At 39.0% G+C, this 18,416-nt stretch overlaps 1 protein-coding gene across 1 annotated transcript in view; it reads right to left on the bottom strand.

The window, feature by feature from the left end:
• Window positions 1-18,416, bottom strand: part of LOC114245696 (uncharacterized) — a 41,428-nt gene that overhangs the window by 9,211 nt on the left and 13,801 nt on the right. The window contains exons 10-13 of the mRNA XM_089733455.1: window positions 3,587-3,677; window positions 1,847-2,397; window positions 1,343-1,452; window positions 162-336 (exon numbers count right to left, since the gene is read on the bottom strand). Coding sequence (XP_089589581.1) covers window positions 162-336; window positions 1,343-1,452; window positions 1,847-2,397; window positions 3,587-3,677 — 927 coding nt within the window. The remainder of the gene's footprint in view (window positions 1-161; window positions 337-1,342; window positions 1,453-1,846; window positions 2,398-3,586; window positions 3,678-18,416) is intronic.

Raw genomic sequence — 18,416 nt, 5'->3', positions numbered from 1 at the left:
CAAGTTGGCTTCGCGGATTTCCATTTCTTCGTCACCTAAGCCACTATATATAAAAGTAGTATCCACATTCCACAGACACTGACAATGACCGACATTTTGGCCCACAGTGCCCTAGAAACTAACATTAAAAATATGTATCAAATTAACAACATTTTAACTACCTCATCCCTTTTCACTCTATCCGCAGATTTTTCAGCATTAGCAACATGGCCATCGCTAGCTTCTTTCAGTAGTGGATATTCCAAGTTCTCATTGTCATTTACTTGCAACAATCGTCTGCTACCTTTACTGGTATGTACAGGAGTGTGAATAAGATTTCGATCAAATCTTAAATTTCTACAAAAAAATTAAGGTACGCTGAATTTTGATTGAGTAAATCCGTGAGTCGTTTGTTTCTTCCTATGACTAGTAACCTTAAGGAGCTATTATAACTTCACCGAACCGATAGACGAGCTCAAGGGGTTCAGCCTGGAAGACTTTGCTAACATCTGCCCTAACAAGAGGACCTCTTGTGAGTCCGCACGGGTAGGTACCACCGCCCCGCCTATTTCTGCCGTGAAGCAGTAATGCGTTTCGATTTGAAGGGTGGGGCAGCCGTTGTAACTTTAGAACTTATATCTCAAGGTGGATGGCGCATTTACGTTGTAGATGTCTATGGGCTCCAGTAACCACATAATATCAGGTGGGCTGTGACCTCGTCCACCCAATTAAGCAATAAAAAAAAATTGCTTCGCTGAATCTACCACCGAATCGGAATCGCAACCCACTGAGAAGATCCAGCGAGAAACTCATTGAGCTGTGTTTGCGGAACGAATTATGATAATACGTTTTTATCAGCTTGGTGTCTATGTATGTTTATTTGTATGCAACAAAAGAAATTTTTTCACCAACATCAAGATTGAAGTTGCTTGAAAACTTGTATACGCACCGAGGACCTATGACGACACAATACTTAATAACTTCGCTATGATATCCTGACCGGTAGTATTATTAAGGAACATATTAAATAAATTGTTAGTTTGATTTGCTATGGTAACAGTATTTAAACTAAATTTATTATGCATAATTGCAGATGAATCATACAAGTCATGGTTCGTCCGACTAAAACCACCCAACATTGAAACAAAAGCCGAAATTTAATTATCCTATTTCACGGCGTAGTTAGCCAGTAATGCAGTATTGGGTTACATTTCGTCCAACCTAAATAATTGCACATACACTTTGCGGATTTTATTTTAATTATACAATGCTATTCTTATACAGCCCTTAAAACCTTACAAATTGTTTTTACTATTTGTAATAAAATTAAAAATAAATTAGCCCAATCTTTGAATTAACTTACAGAGGGTCGTTAGTTTTTAGATCATCTATATTGGCTGTTGTAAATTCATCTTTAATGTCTTCCGTATTAATTTCCAATTTGTTTGGAGTATTTTCTTTCATTGTTTTATGCTGAAACCATTATTGTATGACAACAAACAAAGGCCTACAAAGAACTCCCTGACAATATGGTGGGGCGTATATTACATTTTATTTAGTCGCCATTGACGAATTATCGAAAAATACCAGAACAGTAATTATTATTACTCGCCTTCAAAAGAAAAAAATACAAAAAGAAACAGAAGATATTCTAATTTTGAGGCTTCAGAGGTTATGGAAAAACTTCGGTTATTAGGTGGAAACAAGTTTTTGAATTAGCTTTTTTTTATTGCCCTTGTAGGCAGACGAGCATACGGCCCACCTAATGGTGAGTGGTTATCGTCGCCCATGGACTTCAGCAATGCCAGGGGCAGAGCCAAGCCGCTGCCTACCTACCTAGCTAAGGGGATTTAAAGTCATCAAGTACCTTGTCCTCCATATTTTTCCCTTTACCGTGTCTACATTTGTCCTTATGCTTTTCAAACAGAGCGCCAACATTTTGATTAGAAAATACATCCTCAAAGTTTTTGCCCAATATTTGTTCCAATATGTCTTCCAACTTTTGCGTGTGTTGGTAAAACGGATGTTTATTGTATTTTTCGTGGGCGTCACTTTCCTTGGGCGTGTGCGAGCACTTAGCTACCTTCCTGTTTGGAACATAATCTTCTTTCCTATTATTCTCTAAAACAGTGGGCTCAGTTACACTATCATTCTTTAATCTTTTATCTTTTGTAACTTCACTATTGACGGTGATATTTTTATTTTTCTCATGGCCTGTATCTTTCGCTTTTTTGATGCCTGCGTTATCTTTTGAATCTTTAACTTTACTGTGCTTGTTATAAAATCCAAAGAGCTTGGGCGATCTTTTAAATCTCTCAGCTTTATGCCCATTCAAAATGTTAGCGTTATAGTTAATGTCGTTTGATTTTTTCAGTTGTTGTATCTGTGATTCTGTTTCCATCAATTTCCTGTAGAAGTCTGAAAATTTCAAGGCTCATCAGTATTATTTTTGCAAGCTTGCTGTATCATCATAGTTCGGTTACTCTTGGCAGAGTAGTCGTGGAGTCATTGTTAATTAAAGCCTTGATAGCTGTTCTCCATATTTCGCGAACTGAGGCTCGGCGCACGGTATTATTATATTATTACACTATACATCCAGCTTGGTGTACAGTGCTTGGCTAATTGTAGGAGTCGCAGGGTGATGTTTAAAAAAATACCTTACCTTTTCACCTTTTGTGAGATACACATAATAAAAAGTACTTACGCACAAGTACTACTGGTGGTAGGACCTCTTGTGAGTCCGCACGGGTAGGTACCACCACCCTGCCTATTTCTGCCGTGAAGCAGTAATGCGTTCCGGTTTGAAGGGTGGGGCAGCCGTTGTAACTATACTGAGACCTTAGAACTTGTATCTCAAGGTGGGTGGCGCGTCTACGTTGTAGATGTCTATGGGCTCCAGTAACCACTTAACATCAGGTGGGCTGTGAGCTCGTCCACCCATCTAAGCAATAAAAAAAAAAGTATACTCTCTATTTCGTGCTAAATTCTATGTGGTCATTAACGTTGCTATCTATGGTATATTGCTATGTTTTAATTACCAAATGGTTGGTAATGGTTTCAACTGAAATGAGTAATATTTTTGGCTGCACGGGTCGACGGGCCGACAAATTAATGTTTCACTTGCTGTTAGGTTGGAGCATGCTTACAACGGCACTACGTTAACATCATCATCTTATGGGTGAAGGAGCTCACGGCTAACTTGGTGTTAATAGGTAAACGGAGCCCATAGATATGAACAACGTAAATCCCACCACCATCATCTTGAAACATGAGTTCTAAGTCTCAATTTTTATAGTACAACTATTGCTCCACCCTTAGACAAAAAGGTGGGACCTATCCGTCCATCTCACAAAACGTCCTACCACCGGTGATTACGCAAATCATAATTTTGCGGATTTGGTTTTTATTACACAATGTTATTCCTTCACCGTAGAAGTCAATCGTGAACATTTGTCCAGTACGTATTTAATTAGAAAAATTGGTACCCGCCGGCAGGATTTGAACACCGACACAGTGGCGTCCCTTAGTTCCAATGCATCGGCTGTCTTATCCTTTAGGCCGCAGCGACTTCAGACAACGTACCGTTCATAAATATTCAAACCGTTACCTTTAAGACGTTCGCTGTTCTGAATTTCGCTAACTTTGTATTCATCTAGAATGTTCGATAGGGAATTCGACGCGAAACCTTCTAGATCATTCTGAAATTAACGAATATTATTTATTATTTAGGATTTTTTCTACAGTTATAATGTTAGGTGTTTATTATTCAAACTTTTCTACATGACTGAACTAGTGTGTTACACGAATCGAGGATTGGGGGGGTAAGGGGAACAATATGGACGACCAATCGCATTACTGCAAATTTGCATAGTCATCGTCCTCTACTCGTCCACAGAATGATGTCATCACTAATACGAGTACGATCTCGAACAGACTATAAATTTCTATCTCAAGGTACACATGTGGCGGTATTTACGTTGTCATGTCTACGGACTCTACATACTTGATAACTCGATCACTTGACTAAAAAAAAAACGACATTCGCTTAATTATTAATTTTATTTAATTGCTTTTTTATTGCCATCAATCGACATATGATTTTACTGGTGGTAGGACCTCTTATGAGTCCGCGCGGGTATGTACCACCACCCTGCCTATTTCTGCCGTGAAGCATGAATGCGTTTCGGTTTGAAGGATGGGGCGGCCGTTGTAACTATACTGAGACCTTAGAACTTATATCTCAAGGTGGGTGGCGCATTCACGTTGTAGATGTCTATGGGCTCCAGTAACCATTTAAAACCAGGTGGGCTGTGAGCTGGTCCACTAATGTAAGCAATAAAAAAATTTATCATCGCTGAGCATAAGGCTCTCGCAATTTACGCCACCGTTGCCAGTTTTCGTCACCTCTCATCTACTTCCAATTCAATTTTTCTTATAAAATACGTACTTAACATATGTTTACGCTTGACTTCCACGGTGACGGAAAAACATCATGTAACAAAAATAAATAAAAAATCCGCAAAATTATAATTTGCGTAATTACTGGTGGTCGGACGTCTTGTGAGTCCGCGCGGGTAGGTACCACCACCCTGCCTATTTCTGCCGTGAAGCATGAATGCGTTTCGGTTTGAAGGGTGAAGCAGCCGTTGTACGGTAATAACTAAGACCTTCCTACTCATATCTCAAGGTGGGGGGCGGTATTTACGTTGTAGATGTCCATGGGCTCCGGTAACCAATTAACACCAGGTGGGCCTTGAGTTCGTTCATCCATCTAAGCAATTTATACTAATATATAAATCTACAGTGATTTTTACGGATGTTCCGTATATAACTACTGAACCGTGCATCCGATTGACTTGAAACTTGGTATCCATGTAGAAAATACATGTACTTAATGAATATGCTAATAATTATATGAGTGTTGGATTCCTAATAATAATGACAATAAATAATGTTAATTTTAAATGCCCAGCGAAGCGATTACGGCTAGTAAATAGATAAAACTATATTTTCTTTTTAATAAACCCTAAATCGAAAGTAGCTTCGGCCAACGAATTTCGCACGCGCGCAAACTTTCAAATTAGGCATTCACTGAATATTAAAACCGCAAATCGCTCGGCGACAACAACGGCCATTAGGGCCTGGTCCGGAAGGCGGAATCCGCGACCGCTTCGCCGCGTATTAACCCGTTGCTGTAAATTAACTCGGCACAGACCTCAGGTGGCCGAGAGAGCTTTCAATTTACATTGGTAAATTGAGACCAAGTTAATGTGGGCATTAGCGGACACCTAATAACAAAGTATGCGACTTAGGACGAATTATTTTACGTTTGCATTGGATCGAAAAAAGATTTTCACGTAACACGTGGCACGTGTTTCGTCCATGAACCACCGATATACAGGGTGTCCCAGAAAGAATGTTTTGTTTTTTTTATTGCCTTTGTAGGCAGACGAGCGTACGGCCCGCCTGATGGTGAGTGGTTACCGTCGCCCTTGGACTTCAGCAATGCCAGGGGCAGAGCCAAGCCGCTGTCTACCGCTAATACTAAAACACTTCATAGAAGAGCTATTGGCGATACACAAAAAAAAAACATCTCAGGTGGTAAGTACCTAAATAGTCTACCGGCTATTCAGGTAGTAAGTACCTAAATTGCTGGTAGGCAGCGGCTTGGCTCGGTAGGCAGCGGCTTGGCTCTGCTCCTGGCATTGCTGAAATCCATGGGCGATGGTAACCACTCACCATCAGGTGGGCCGTATGCACGTCTGCCTAAAATGCCATTAAAAACAATATTTATCAACTCACATTGCCTTGTGGCGTAATTTACCAGGAAAAAAGTATTATGTGTGTGTTAATTTAAAACTATTTTTGCTGTATCCTCCGTGGGACAACAATAACTAAAGCGAAAGAAAGTTTCTGGTCACCGTCCTCGTCGAACCCGTCGCTTGCGACGAAGGGCTCGACGAGTCGTGGCGACGCTTCGAAGTCGTCGTGGCCTAACGGATAAGACGTCCGGTGCATTCGTCTTGAGCGATGCACCGGTGTTCGAATCCCGCAGGCGGGTACCAATTTTCCTAATGAAATACGTACTCAACAAATGTTCACGATTGCCTTCCACGGTGAAGGAATAACATCGTGTAATAAAAATGAAACCCGCAAAATTATAATTTGCGTAATTACTGGTGGTAGGACCTCTTGTGAGTCCGCACGGGTAGGTACCACCGCCCCGCCTATTTCTGTCGTGAAGCAGTAATGCGTTTCGGTTTGAAGGGTGGGGCAGCCGTTGTGACTATACTGAGAACCTAGAACTATATCTCAAGGTGTGTGGCGCATATACGTTGTAGATGTCTATGGGCTTCAGTAACCACTTTACATCAGGTGGGCTGTGAGCTCGTCCACACATCCAAGCAATAAAAAAAAAAAGAGCGAATTAACCCTCAGACACAGCCCACTGAGTTTCTCGCCGGATCTTCTCAGTGGGTCGCGTTTCCGATCCGGTGGTAGATTCTGCGAAGCACGGCTCTTGCTAGGGTCAGTGTTAGTAACACTCCGGTTTGAGCCCCGTGAGCTCACCTACACACGTTAGGGTGAAGCTGAAATAGCCTCTCAAGGCTATCAGCATAGATAGGAAAAAAAAGAAAGAAAGAAAGCTCACACTAAACTGCTCTGCTTAATTTCAAATTCATACATTCAAATTGAATTCCGTTACAATTAACTAAATTAGGTAAAACATATGAAACGTCAAAGCACAACGGGCCTCAAATGTTTCTTAATTAGTTTCGATTTTATTATCAAAGTTCATTAATTGCTGACCCGAACTTTCGAGAATTGAGATTAGGACCAGTACATGCAGCAAACATTTAAGGAGGAGCCGTGTTCTAACTTATGAGCTCATAGTGCTTGTGTTTTTTTTATTGCTTAGATGAGTGGACGAGCTCACAGCCCACCTGGTGTTAAGTGGTCACTGGAGCCCATAGACATCTACAACGTAAATGCGCCACGCACCTTGAGATATAAGTTCTAAGCTCTCAGTATAGTTACAACGGCTGCCCCACCCCTCAAACCGAAATGCATTACTGCTTCACGGCAGAAATAGGCAGGGTGGTGGTACCTACTCGACTCACAAGAGGTCCTATCATCACTAATTATGCAAATTACATGATTTTATTACACGATATTATTCCTTCACCGTGGAAGTCAATCGTGAACATTTGTTAAGTACGTATTTCATTAGAATAATCGGTACCCGCCTGCGGGATTCGAACACTGGTGTATCGATAAATACCAATGCACCGGACGTCTTATTCTTTAGGCCACTGCGACTTTCAAACAAACTTCACGAACGATTTTCACTATGAAATAATTTTTGAAGTGAAACTTCTTTAGGCGAGTTGAGAGTAAAATTTAACTCCCGATAGATTCGTTACGACTAGAGAGGAAAGATACTATTTAGGAAGAGAGAGAGTGAGAGAATAGACAGAGCGTCTCGCGAACCACTCGACCGTGGAGAGAAGGAAAGGGCAAAGCAAGCTATATCGTTTCTCTTATACACAGCATTTCCTATTACAAGATAAAGATTTAAGGATGAAAAATGAAGAAAACTACAATACAACGAGTATCTATATATTAATACGTGAAGCAAAAACTTTGTATCCCTTTTTACGAAAATTGCGCGGACGGAGGAGTATGAAATTTTCCACACTTATAGAGAATATAGAGAAGTGCACAATGCTAATATTTTTTTAAAATAATGCATAAAAGATACATTAAATCAATAAAGAAAACGTTACACACACTACATACCATGTATTTGACGCACACACGCATGCATACCTACTATTTATTGTCAAACTTTTGTTTTTGACGTCTGTTGTCAAATTGAGAATAGATTAAATATTGTTTGTCTTTATTAATATTTTTTATAGTGTGGCCTTGGCGAAATTTGTGATTATAGAAGTATAAAATAGAATCGTAATAGTGTACAAACTTACAATTCCAATTAATTATAGTCGAATTTCGACTACTGCCGGACCTCTAGCATACATTAAATTCACCTAATTTATTAATTATATTGAGTTATTATTTTTCTTGAAGCGAATGTATGGACCTTAACAAAAATTCGAAATGGCTGTATTCATTATCGGCATGTGCCGTGTGTGGAATTCTCCGTCTCTTTCGATCCCTTCACATTTCGGCTAAGCCGGAACGAGAGAACAAAACTAACTTACGTAATGTACAAGTTTTGTAATAAACCGCCTTAGGATTAATGAGCACAATGCTTTGCGAATCGCGGGTTAGAAATTGATGGTAGAAAACAGAATTGTCGTAACTTGAAAAATCCAACTTTAGAGAGAGAGAGAGAGAAAGAGAGAGAGAAAGAGAGAGAGAAAGAGAGAGAGAAAGAGAGAGAGAGAGAGAATACACTTTATTGCACACCAAAACACAATTTACATTCAAAAGACAGTCAAAAAGCAGATACATTTGTATAATAAGCGGTCTTATCGCTAAAAGCGATCTCTTCCAGACAACCGTTTAATTTACAGAAATTCTTTAAAATATAAAAATATAGCAGGCATGTTGCGGTGTACTAAAGACAATACATTATTCTAGAAAATATATACATACAAATTCATATATACCATTTACATATAATATGTAATATATAGCTAACTTATTTACCTTATATACCAATATACGTACTTACATACAATACATACTAATATACTTACATACAGATAATGAATCAACAGTATGGAAATGATAAATGATAATGATGCAAACAAACAGCACTAAGAAGATAAGTAGTGTTCCTTCACCATTCTTTTAAAACAGTTTAAAGTTGGGAGCACTTCTCACTGCGCCCGGCAGAGCATCCCACAATCGAACCGCCTGGACGGTGAATGAATTATCAAAGAATGATGATGAATGCGCCGGCATTATTAGTCTCAGGCTATCCGATGATCTCAGGGAAAAATTATGCTTATCACATAGGAACCCGAAACGTTCTTTGAGATATGTGGGAGTTTGGAACTTTACACCAGAGCCATAAAAGTATTTCGAAAAAGTTCACAGCTTACATACATAACAAAAAAAAAAAACTAATATTTAAAAAAAAAAAAAAAGACATGCCCGCTGAGTTTCTTGCCAATTCTTCTCAGGACGGAGGCTAATTCTTGTGAATTGGCGGTAGTTCTTTTGACGTTCAACAAGTATGTACTTTCATTTATGTTGAATAAAACTTTTTTGATTTGATTTGATTTGATTTGATATATTTATTGAGATATAAAGCTGACAAATTGGTATAAAATTTGATGAAAAATTTAATCGTAAGAAAACGAGATACGGACTATTATTAGTATTAGTATTTTTTTATACAAGAATATTGTAAAAAGTGTCTAAGCCTAAAATGCAAGTTACGAAATTTCCACTTTCACACGTTGACGTATTTAAGAGTTTAGTATATATAAATGCTTTTAAAAATCTTTAAACTTTATTCTTCTTTTAATATCTCTTTTAAACTATATCATAGTGACTTCGAGGGCCCATATTAGATGACCGAACCAGTAGGTGAGCTCACGGGGCTCTGACCTGGTGACGTTGCTCTTGCTAGCCCTAACAAGAGCAGTGTATCTACCGCTGGACCCACCACCAGATCGGATCCACTGAGAAGATTCGGCGAAAAACTTTTTTTATACTTAGATGGTTGGACGAGCTCACAGCCCACCTGGTGTTAAGTGGTTACTGGAGCCCATAGACATCTACAACGTAAATACGTCACCCACCCTGAGATATAAGGTCTAAGGTCTCAGTATAGTTACAACGGCTGCTCCACCCTTCAAACCGAAACGCATTACTGCTTCACGGCAGAAATAGGCAGCGCGGTGATACCTACCCGTGCAAAATATAAGGGTGACTATCAAAAACATTACGTCGCAACGCGTAAACCACCCTAAGCATCACAAACAGGCGAACAATTAACAAGGAACAATAAATTGATATAATATTTAGCGCTCCTTCTCCCCTCCGCGCACTAAGTTAAGCCCGCGTCTCGCCCCGCACCTGCGTACTAATTAAGACCTGCTTTATTTACGTACGCCGAGTGATTCACTCATTCTTAATTACTCGTTTCCCGTTATTTAAATACGCATTAAAGTGATCACGAATTATTGCAGCGACATGGGACAAGTTAATTTGTAATTGTAGAATTGTTTGTTTGGGTTTTCTTGGAACGAAGTTCCTTACGGCAGGCTCGGAGGGGATAGGGATTTTGCTGCGCGACCGAACTGAAAAAAATATGATGGTAAAACCGTAAGAAAAAATCCGTGTAAAAAAGTGCGTGGAATAAAACCGTTAAATGAGACGAGCGCAGGCGCGACAGTCGCATACACAAGCGAGTAGTGTATAATACCTTTCTCTTTCTCCCTCTTTCTTTTCGTTCTCTCATCCCTTCTCTCTCTATTTTGTAATTATTTTTAATACGAACACAAACGCTTTGTACTCTTAGCGGCAGGCAGCGGCTTGGCTCTGCCCCTGGCATTGCTGAAGTCCATGGGCGACGGTAACCACTCATCATAAGGTGGGCCGTATGCTCGTCTGCCTACAAGGGCAATAAAAAAATTTTAGTACCGTCGCACGGAATAGCTCATGATCTTTGGCCGTTTTCTTTTGTTAGCCCTAGATGAATGGATGGATGATCGCACGGCTCTTAAGCGGTTGCGGGCTTAGACGCAATAACGCGTATGCCTCTCTCGTCTCTCACTCTGGTATATCAAATCGATTTACGAAGCCAAGTTTCATTAAATTAAAATTATTATAATGCATTTACGTGAATTGCTTTCTAATACGCTTTTATTAGCTTCAGACGTATGTATGTTAGTATGTAACGGAATCTTTGAACATGATTTTGACCCCCTTCAAAACGTCGGATTAATTCGAAATTTGGTATACTTATTAAGGACCGTTGACAATTTAATATTAAAAAAAAAAATGAACAAATTGAAATTCAACTAAAAAATGAAAATATATAATAGTTTAAAAAAAACTAACAAAATATGATTTTATAGAAAATCCAACTAAAAAATTAAAAATAAATTTTAATAAATTTGATTTAAAAGTAGTGTAAGAAAAAAATTATTATTGTAATAAAAAGCGTGGGGTGCATGGTATCAGTAGTTATAAATATTTCATGAACAGATATGAGTAGAAGGGTTATTTTGATAATATCCTGAAAAGCACCCCACGCTTTTTTTAGTTGGACGTTCTTTAAAAGCATATTTTGTTAGTTTTTTTAAACAATTATTTATTTATAAAGACTATCAAAACCTAGACGTGACAACTAGAAACAAAACCGTAAAACATCTGTGTCATTCTCAGGCGATGCTAAGACGCACGCGGCCATGCCAAGATCGGGTTGAGATTAACGTTTTTAATTTAAAAAAAATCACAGACCGAGAACACTAGTTTTTTTTCACTTAACACAAAGCAAACCGTATGCTCGTCTAGCTATCGTAAACATTTAACTAGAGCATTAACGTAAAAATATCGCCGTGCTTTTCACGACGACGAAAGCGCTCCAACGTAAGCGCCGCAAAGTGAAAAATGAAAAAGCTCCAAGAGCAATACAAACGGCCGTTAAGTTTTTTTTTTCGTCAGCGGCGCACGTCTGGCACGACATTTACGGGCCCTTTTTTTCGCGGTTCGTTCCCGCAATAATGCTTATAGGCCAAGAGCTGGATATGTTTGCGATAAACTCATCATATGCGTCTGATCCTGCCGCCTTGCTGATAATTACTGGTGGATACTTACTAGTGGTAGGACCTCGCGTCAGTCCGCACGGGTAGGTACCACCACCCTGCCTAATTCTGCCGTGAAGCATTTCGGTTTGAAGGTTGGGGCAGCCGTTGTAACTATACTGAGACCTTTGAACTTACATCTCAAGGTGGGTGACGGCATTTACGTTATAGATGTCTATAGGCTCCAGTAACCACTTAACATCAGGTGGGCTGTGAGCTCGTCCACCCATTTAAGTAATTAAAAAAAAATTAAAGAGTTCAGCGTGAATTTCAACCCGAAGAGACAACACACAGTTTCTCGCCGGATCTTCGCATTGGGTCGCGATTTCGATCCGGTGGTAGATTTAGCAAAAAACTGCTCTTTTTGGAGCATATCTTCGCAACCTCTCTCAGGTCTGACTCCATGAGCTCGCTTATCAACCCGATAAAACCGGAATAGCCCCTCAAGGCTATGAACGATGAGATGGGAGAAAAAAAAAGAGTAAAACAATCCAAAACAATACCTAGCTCTCGAACCAAAGTCAAAAGTCAATGAATGCGCTTTTCGCTGCAGCAAAGTATCATTAACAAAACGCATACCTGGACGACCTCTTTGTGAGTGCTCACGAAGACACCAAATACAGATATTACAATGCACCAAAAAAAAATAAAAAAAATCTTTTTAGTTCATTTTATCAACACTGTATTATTATTATTATTATATAACTTTTCAGAGCGGTATTGGACGAAAGCTTCTTCAACGCTGTTTTGAATTTAGTATCCACATATGTGGGACCCAATTAATCATTAACGCATGCGGTATCTAAGAAAGGACCTCCTGAAATACAGTTTTAAGGTAAGACGCGAATGTATCTAAATTAAAAGCAATGTATTCTTGAACTTCCTTTGAGCGCTTGGAAACGATTTTGAGGAAGTTTACGGGCGAAGAACACATCTATACTAATATATAAATCTACAGTGGTTTTTTACGGATGTTCCGTTATAACTACTAAACCGTGCATCCGATTGACTTGAAACTTGGTATCCATGTAGAAAATACATGTACTCAATGGATAGGTTAATATTTATATGAGTGTTGGACTCCCTAATAATAATGACAATAAATAATAAAGTTTATTTTAAATACCCAGCGAAGCGGGCGAGTACGGCTAGTGTTATTATACTGACGCATTCGAAAATGCATATGGCCAAATGTATATGTATGTTATATGTATATTGTATGTAGTCTTCAGTGCGTGGTTTTGCACACACTGGTAAAAATTAAACGCTTCGCGTAATGGCCTCCGAAAGCAATAATAATTGCCCTACAGTGACCTCGAAGCAGAGCCACAGTTTTAAAAGCTCAAAACAGTTTGAAAGCGCGGTCCTTATAAAAACCCTTCAAAACTATACATAGTTATGGCCCCGACTCGTCTCACTATATACACATTAATCTTTCGTTTCAGACTTTTTTAATCTGCCGTCCGCCCGCGGGACCCCATTGTTCTGGACAGACAGACAGACCAGGGCCCTTTGTCAACCCGTTTTGTACGTACCGACTACTTTGCTGATTATGTTCTGTTTTAGTTATGTCTATATTATTTATGTGTGTGTTGTTCTCGCGACGAAGTCAACGGAGACACAGATTTTTTCTTATTTATTTACATATTTAAAAAAGTACTGGCACGTCACAAACATTTTACATTGAAAATAACTTAAACTATGTAATTTACTGGTGGTAGGACCTCTCGTGAGTTCGCGCGGGTGGGTACCACCACCCTGCCTATTTCTGCCGTGAAGCAGTAATGCGTTTCGGTTTGAAGGGTGGGGCAGCCGTTGTAATTATACTTGAGACCTTAGAACTTATATCTCAAGGTGGGTGACGCATTTACGTTGTGGATGTCTATGGGCTCCCGTAACCACTTAACTCCAGGTGGGTTGTGAGCACCAACCATCTATGCAATAAATAAAAATAAAAAAAACGATAGAATAGAGTCAATATCTACAACGTACAGACACTCCCGTTCACGTAATAGTGTTAGGAAAGATAAACTGTTGTAAAAATGCTAAGCTTGACTGGACTATCATAATTATGATATCGATATTATGCTAAGCCATCAATACATCTCATTGTACGAGAGCCCCTGATGTGGTTGACCGGAACTTGTATATATACAAACATAACTTGAAAACGTCATGTCAGCGAGATTCAGGCATCTATCGAACATCTTGTGTACTTAAGATAGGTATCACAAGCACAACGGCAGATTGTACCACAAAAAATAAAAAAACGCCCAATCCTCAATTCCCAAGAGTGCCACAAATATAATGAGTATAAACTTTGAGCCTCCTTGAGTAATGGCAGCGTCGCCGGCCACAAATCATTGCTCGCGACTCGCACCTAAGGCACAATTTATACCGCCATTTGTACTAGCTGCATGGACGTTACATAGTTATCGGGAATTTAATATTATTACTATGCCTTTTTTATTGATTAGATGTGTGGACGAGCTGACAGCCCAAAGTTAAGTGGTTACTAGAGCCCATAGATATCTACAACGTAAATGCCGCCACTCACCTTGAGATATAAGTTCTAAGATCCCAATATAGTTACAACGGCTGCCGGTGGTACCTACCCGTGCGGACTCACAAGACGTCCGAGCACCAGTAAATATGCAAATTATAATTTCACTGATTTGATTTTTACTATAGGTCCCGCAGTAGTCGAAATTCGACTATGATTAATTGGAATTGTAAGTTTGTACACTATTATGATTGTATTTTATACTTCTATAATCACAAATTTCGCCAAGGATACACTTTAAAAAAATATTAATAAAGACAAACAATTCTCAATTTGACAACAGACGTCAAGAACAAAAGTTTGACAATAAATAGTATGCATGCGTGTGTGCGTCAAATACACGGTATGTAGTGTGTGTAATGTTTTCTTTATTGATTTAATGTATCTTATATGAGTTATTTAAAAAAAATATTAGTATTGTGCACTTGTTCTCGATATTCTCTACAAGTGTGGAAAATTTCATACTCCTCCGTCCGCGCAATTTTCGTCAAAAGGGATACAAAGTTTTTGCTTCACGTACTAATATATAGATTATACAATGTTATTCCTTCACCGTGGAAGTCAATCGTGAACATTTGTTAATATTTCATTAGAAAAATTGGTACCCGCCTGTGGGATTAGAACACCGTTGCATGGTTAGATACAAATGCACCGGATGTCTTATTCTTTCGGCCACGACGAATTCAAAACTTGTGTGTGACTTGAAAACTTCTTTATTCGCTCAACCATCCTGCCTATTTCTGCCGTGAAGCAGTAATGCCTTTCGGTTTGAAGGGTAGAGCAGCCGTTGTAACTATACTGAGATCTTAGAACTTATATCTCGAGGTGGGTGGCGCATTTACGTTGTAGATGTCCATGGGCTCCAGTAACCACTTAACACCAGGTGGGCTGTGAGCTCGTCCACACATGTAAGCAATAAAAAAAAAAAAAAAATTTGGTCCTAAAATCTATACAGCGTCAATACAGCGGGATATAAATTGATTTATAGACTGCGTATTGGGACAACAGCAACTCTTTCCGTGTATATATATTTTTTTCTTTATTAGACTTTATTAAGATTTACGGGACGCGGTAAAAAAGTATTTTTAAAAGTTTCGTATTCATTGGAGGGACGTATAGTATTTTATTGTTTGTTTAAAAAAAAAAAACGATTTTGAATGCGCTAAAAAATATAGGGATGCGATTATCATCAGGCTATGAGATTTTAATCGCAAAATTCACTTCAAAATTAAGATTGTTATTCATACCAATGATCTTATTCATATAATTTTGCTTATTGTTTTAATTAATATTATAAATGTTAATGTGTGTTTGTTCATTCTTCTTTATGTCGCAAAGAGGCAACGGATTGACATGATTTTTATAGTGACATTCTTAGATAAAGAAACTGATTTAAGCTATGTTTTATCCCGCAAAAATATCTTATTCCCACTTGAAACTACACTGAGACATTTCATTGACCGGGCGGGCGAAGCCACTTGTGACATTTAATCATATATAATTGCTTAGAATTGTTTATTTAGGCATATGTCTGAGAATATAAATCACTTGTTTATAAGCAGTATCCGGAGAATACTGATAGTATAACGTCAGATAAAAATGCGACTTTTAGCAAAAAATTATATTTTATGGCGGCGAAAATTTTAAAATAGGTCATTTTTCTTTTAGAAAAAATGGTACTCCCTTGTGGCGTACTAGTGACCACTAAGGCCCACTACGACTTTTTAAGATATCACACTATTTGAGGAGTCGGTAAATAATCACCCGACACTAAGAACTTATGGGAGCTTGAGTCAATCCCTACCTTCATTTCCAAACAGCGCTTGCGCGAGTTTTACAACATTGGTAGGAGATAAGAGGCTGTAGACATTTTGGTTCGCATATCGATTGCCCAAGATGTCTATACTAGGCCAATTCCTGGTAAACAGTTTTTATTTTGGGGCTTTTCTGAAAACGTAGCGCTTTGACTACGAGGCTACGGTTATAGTGCTACGGCTACGAAGCTACGAAAGTAGTGCTACGGATTTAGACAATTTGTTATTTATTGCCCTGTAGAGGTAATGTGTCTACAGCTGTACCACAGGTTAAGTGGTAACTGGAGCTTTAATGACAGTATACGCCTTGAGAAATGAGGTCGTTGTCCGACTCTTCAAACGCTAATATCACTGCTTTAACAAGGGAACTCGCGATATCAAGGGCAAACCGCAATCCTGAAATACTAGGAACAAACACAAGCTTGTTGTGCCGATGAGTAGGTTACATAAGATACGAAATTCATTCGGGTGCTTGTCTATGCGCCTGTACAACAAAATCCCACAAGATGTTCAGAACCTACATATACCTACATATAGATAGGCTTGAGAAAACTATTAAAGAACATCTGTGCAATAAAGCTTACTATAAAGTCAATGATTATCTAGAAGATTGCACAAAGTGGGAATGAGTTGCTCGCTTCGGGCATTTCAATATTGCAATAATTGTTACGTTATAATACTCATTGTAAAAATGAATATTTAAAAATAATCTAATATAAAAAAAAAACTAATATTTAAAAAAAAAGACATGCCCGCTGAGTTTCTTGCCGATTCTTCTCAAGACGGAGGCTAGTTTTTTGAATTGGCGGTAGTTCTTTTGACGTTCAACAAGTATGTTCTATCATTTATGATGAATATTTTTTTTTTTTTTTTTGGTTTGATTTGATTTGAAGGTTATTGCTACCTATTGGAACAGAACCCATGGTAGCTTCACGGCCCAAATAGACCGTCAGCGACACTAAATCTGCCAAACTCCTAACACGCATTATCACCAGTAAATTCGCGTCGATCTGTTTCTGCGGCGAACCCGGTAGCCTATCTCAAATCTCTCGATCAGATTTCCGAATATCAGGTAGCCATTTGACATCACTTGAGTCTTTTGCCCTATTGCCTAAGTGTAGACCGCGGGAACCTCCCTAATCTGACCTGTTTCCAAACCCGGGCGGAGATCAGACATCGGGTGGGAGAGTGCTGGTGAGGTAGAGCCCTAAAACATCCTTGGGCCCGTGGTCTGCTCCCAATATCTGGACAACGTCAAGTGCCACGTATCCTGCGTGCCCCTTAGGCGAAAATACCTCGTAGGAAGTTCGGCACAATGCCCGAACAAATAATATCCCCGTTTGCCTTCCTAAGAGCTATAAGATGCAATTTGAGCGAATCCAACGTAGGGCATCTCGGATTGTCGACGATCCTGAACTTGCCGATCGGCTAGATCCTTTGGCACTGCGTAGGGATCTATCTTCCCTATGCATACTTTACAGAATTTACAATGGGGAGTGTTCCGAGGAGTTGTTCAATTTAATAGAAGCCGCTGATTTTCGCAACCGATCGTCTCGTCGGAACTATCATCCGCACCATCTGGATGGTTGGCGTTCCACTACAATGCGTTTTAAAAACAGTTTTCTGCCACGCACAGTAAATCTCTGGAATTCGTTGCCATCAGCGGTCTTCCCCAACAACTGCGACATTGGGTTATTCAAGAAAAGAGCATATTCTTATCTGAAGGGTAGGCAACGCACTGGCGTAAACGCTGGTGACCGTGGGCGGCGGTGAATCACTTACCCTCAGGTGACCCGTCTTGCTCGTTTGCCTCTTAGTTGTTATAAAAAAAAAATAAAAAAAAAAATCAAATCTGTCCTCACAAAGATACTCAGTGATTAGTAAATGCTTAAGCATGTACACAACTTTCGGCAATGTAGTTAGTTATATGGCACTATCAACATTGAATGGACCGCTTTTTATCTCTCCCTCTTTGGAATGCATTGTTTCGTTTTTCCCTTTGCTTTCACTCGTGACGAATCACTTTTTATATGATCGTGAAGCTTTTGATTGATAACTCATTCGAGATTGTCGGTTCTATTCAAAAAATTAACATAAGATTTAGACTTAGATCTTGAATTTAGAACTTTAAGCTGTTTTAAAAGGATATTGAAGGAACATTACTTATTCGCCTAGTGTTACAACACAAGCATACATGCTTATTTATGCTTTATCTATACTGTTGATTTATTATGTGTTTTTTTTATTTATTGCTTCTATGGGTGGACGAGC

Source organism: Bombyx mandarina, chromosome 02 (genome assembly GCF_030267445.1).
Source record: "Bombyx mandarina strain Sakado chromosome 02, ASM3026744v2".
Taxonomy (NCBI): domain Eukaryota; kingdom Metazoa; phylum Arthropoda; class Insecta; order Lepidoptera; family Bombycidae; genus Bombyx; species Bombyx mandarina.
The sequence above is the reverse complement of the archived record's forward strand: the minus strand, read 5'-3'. Positions and strand labels throughout refer to the sequence as shown.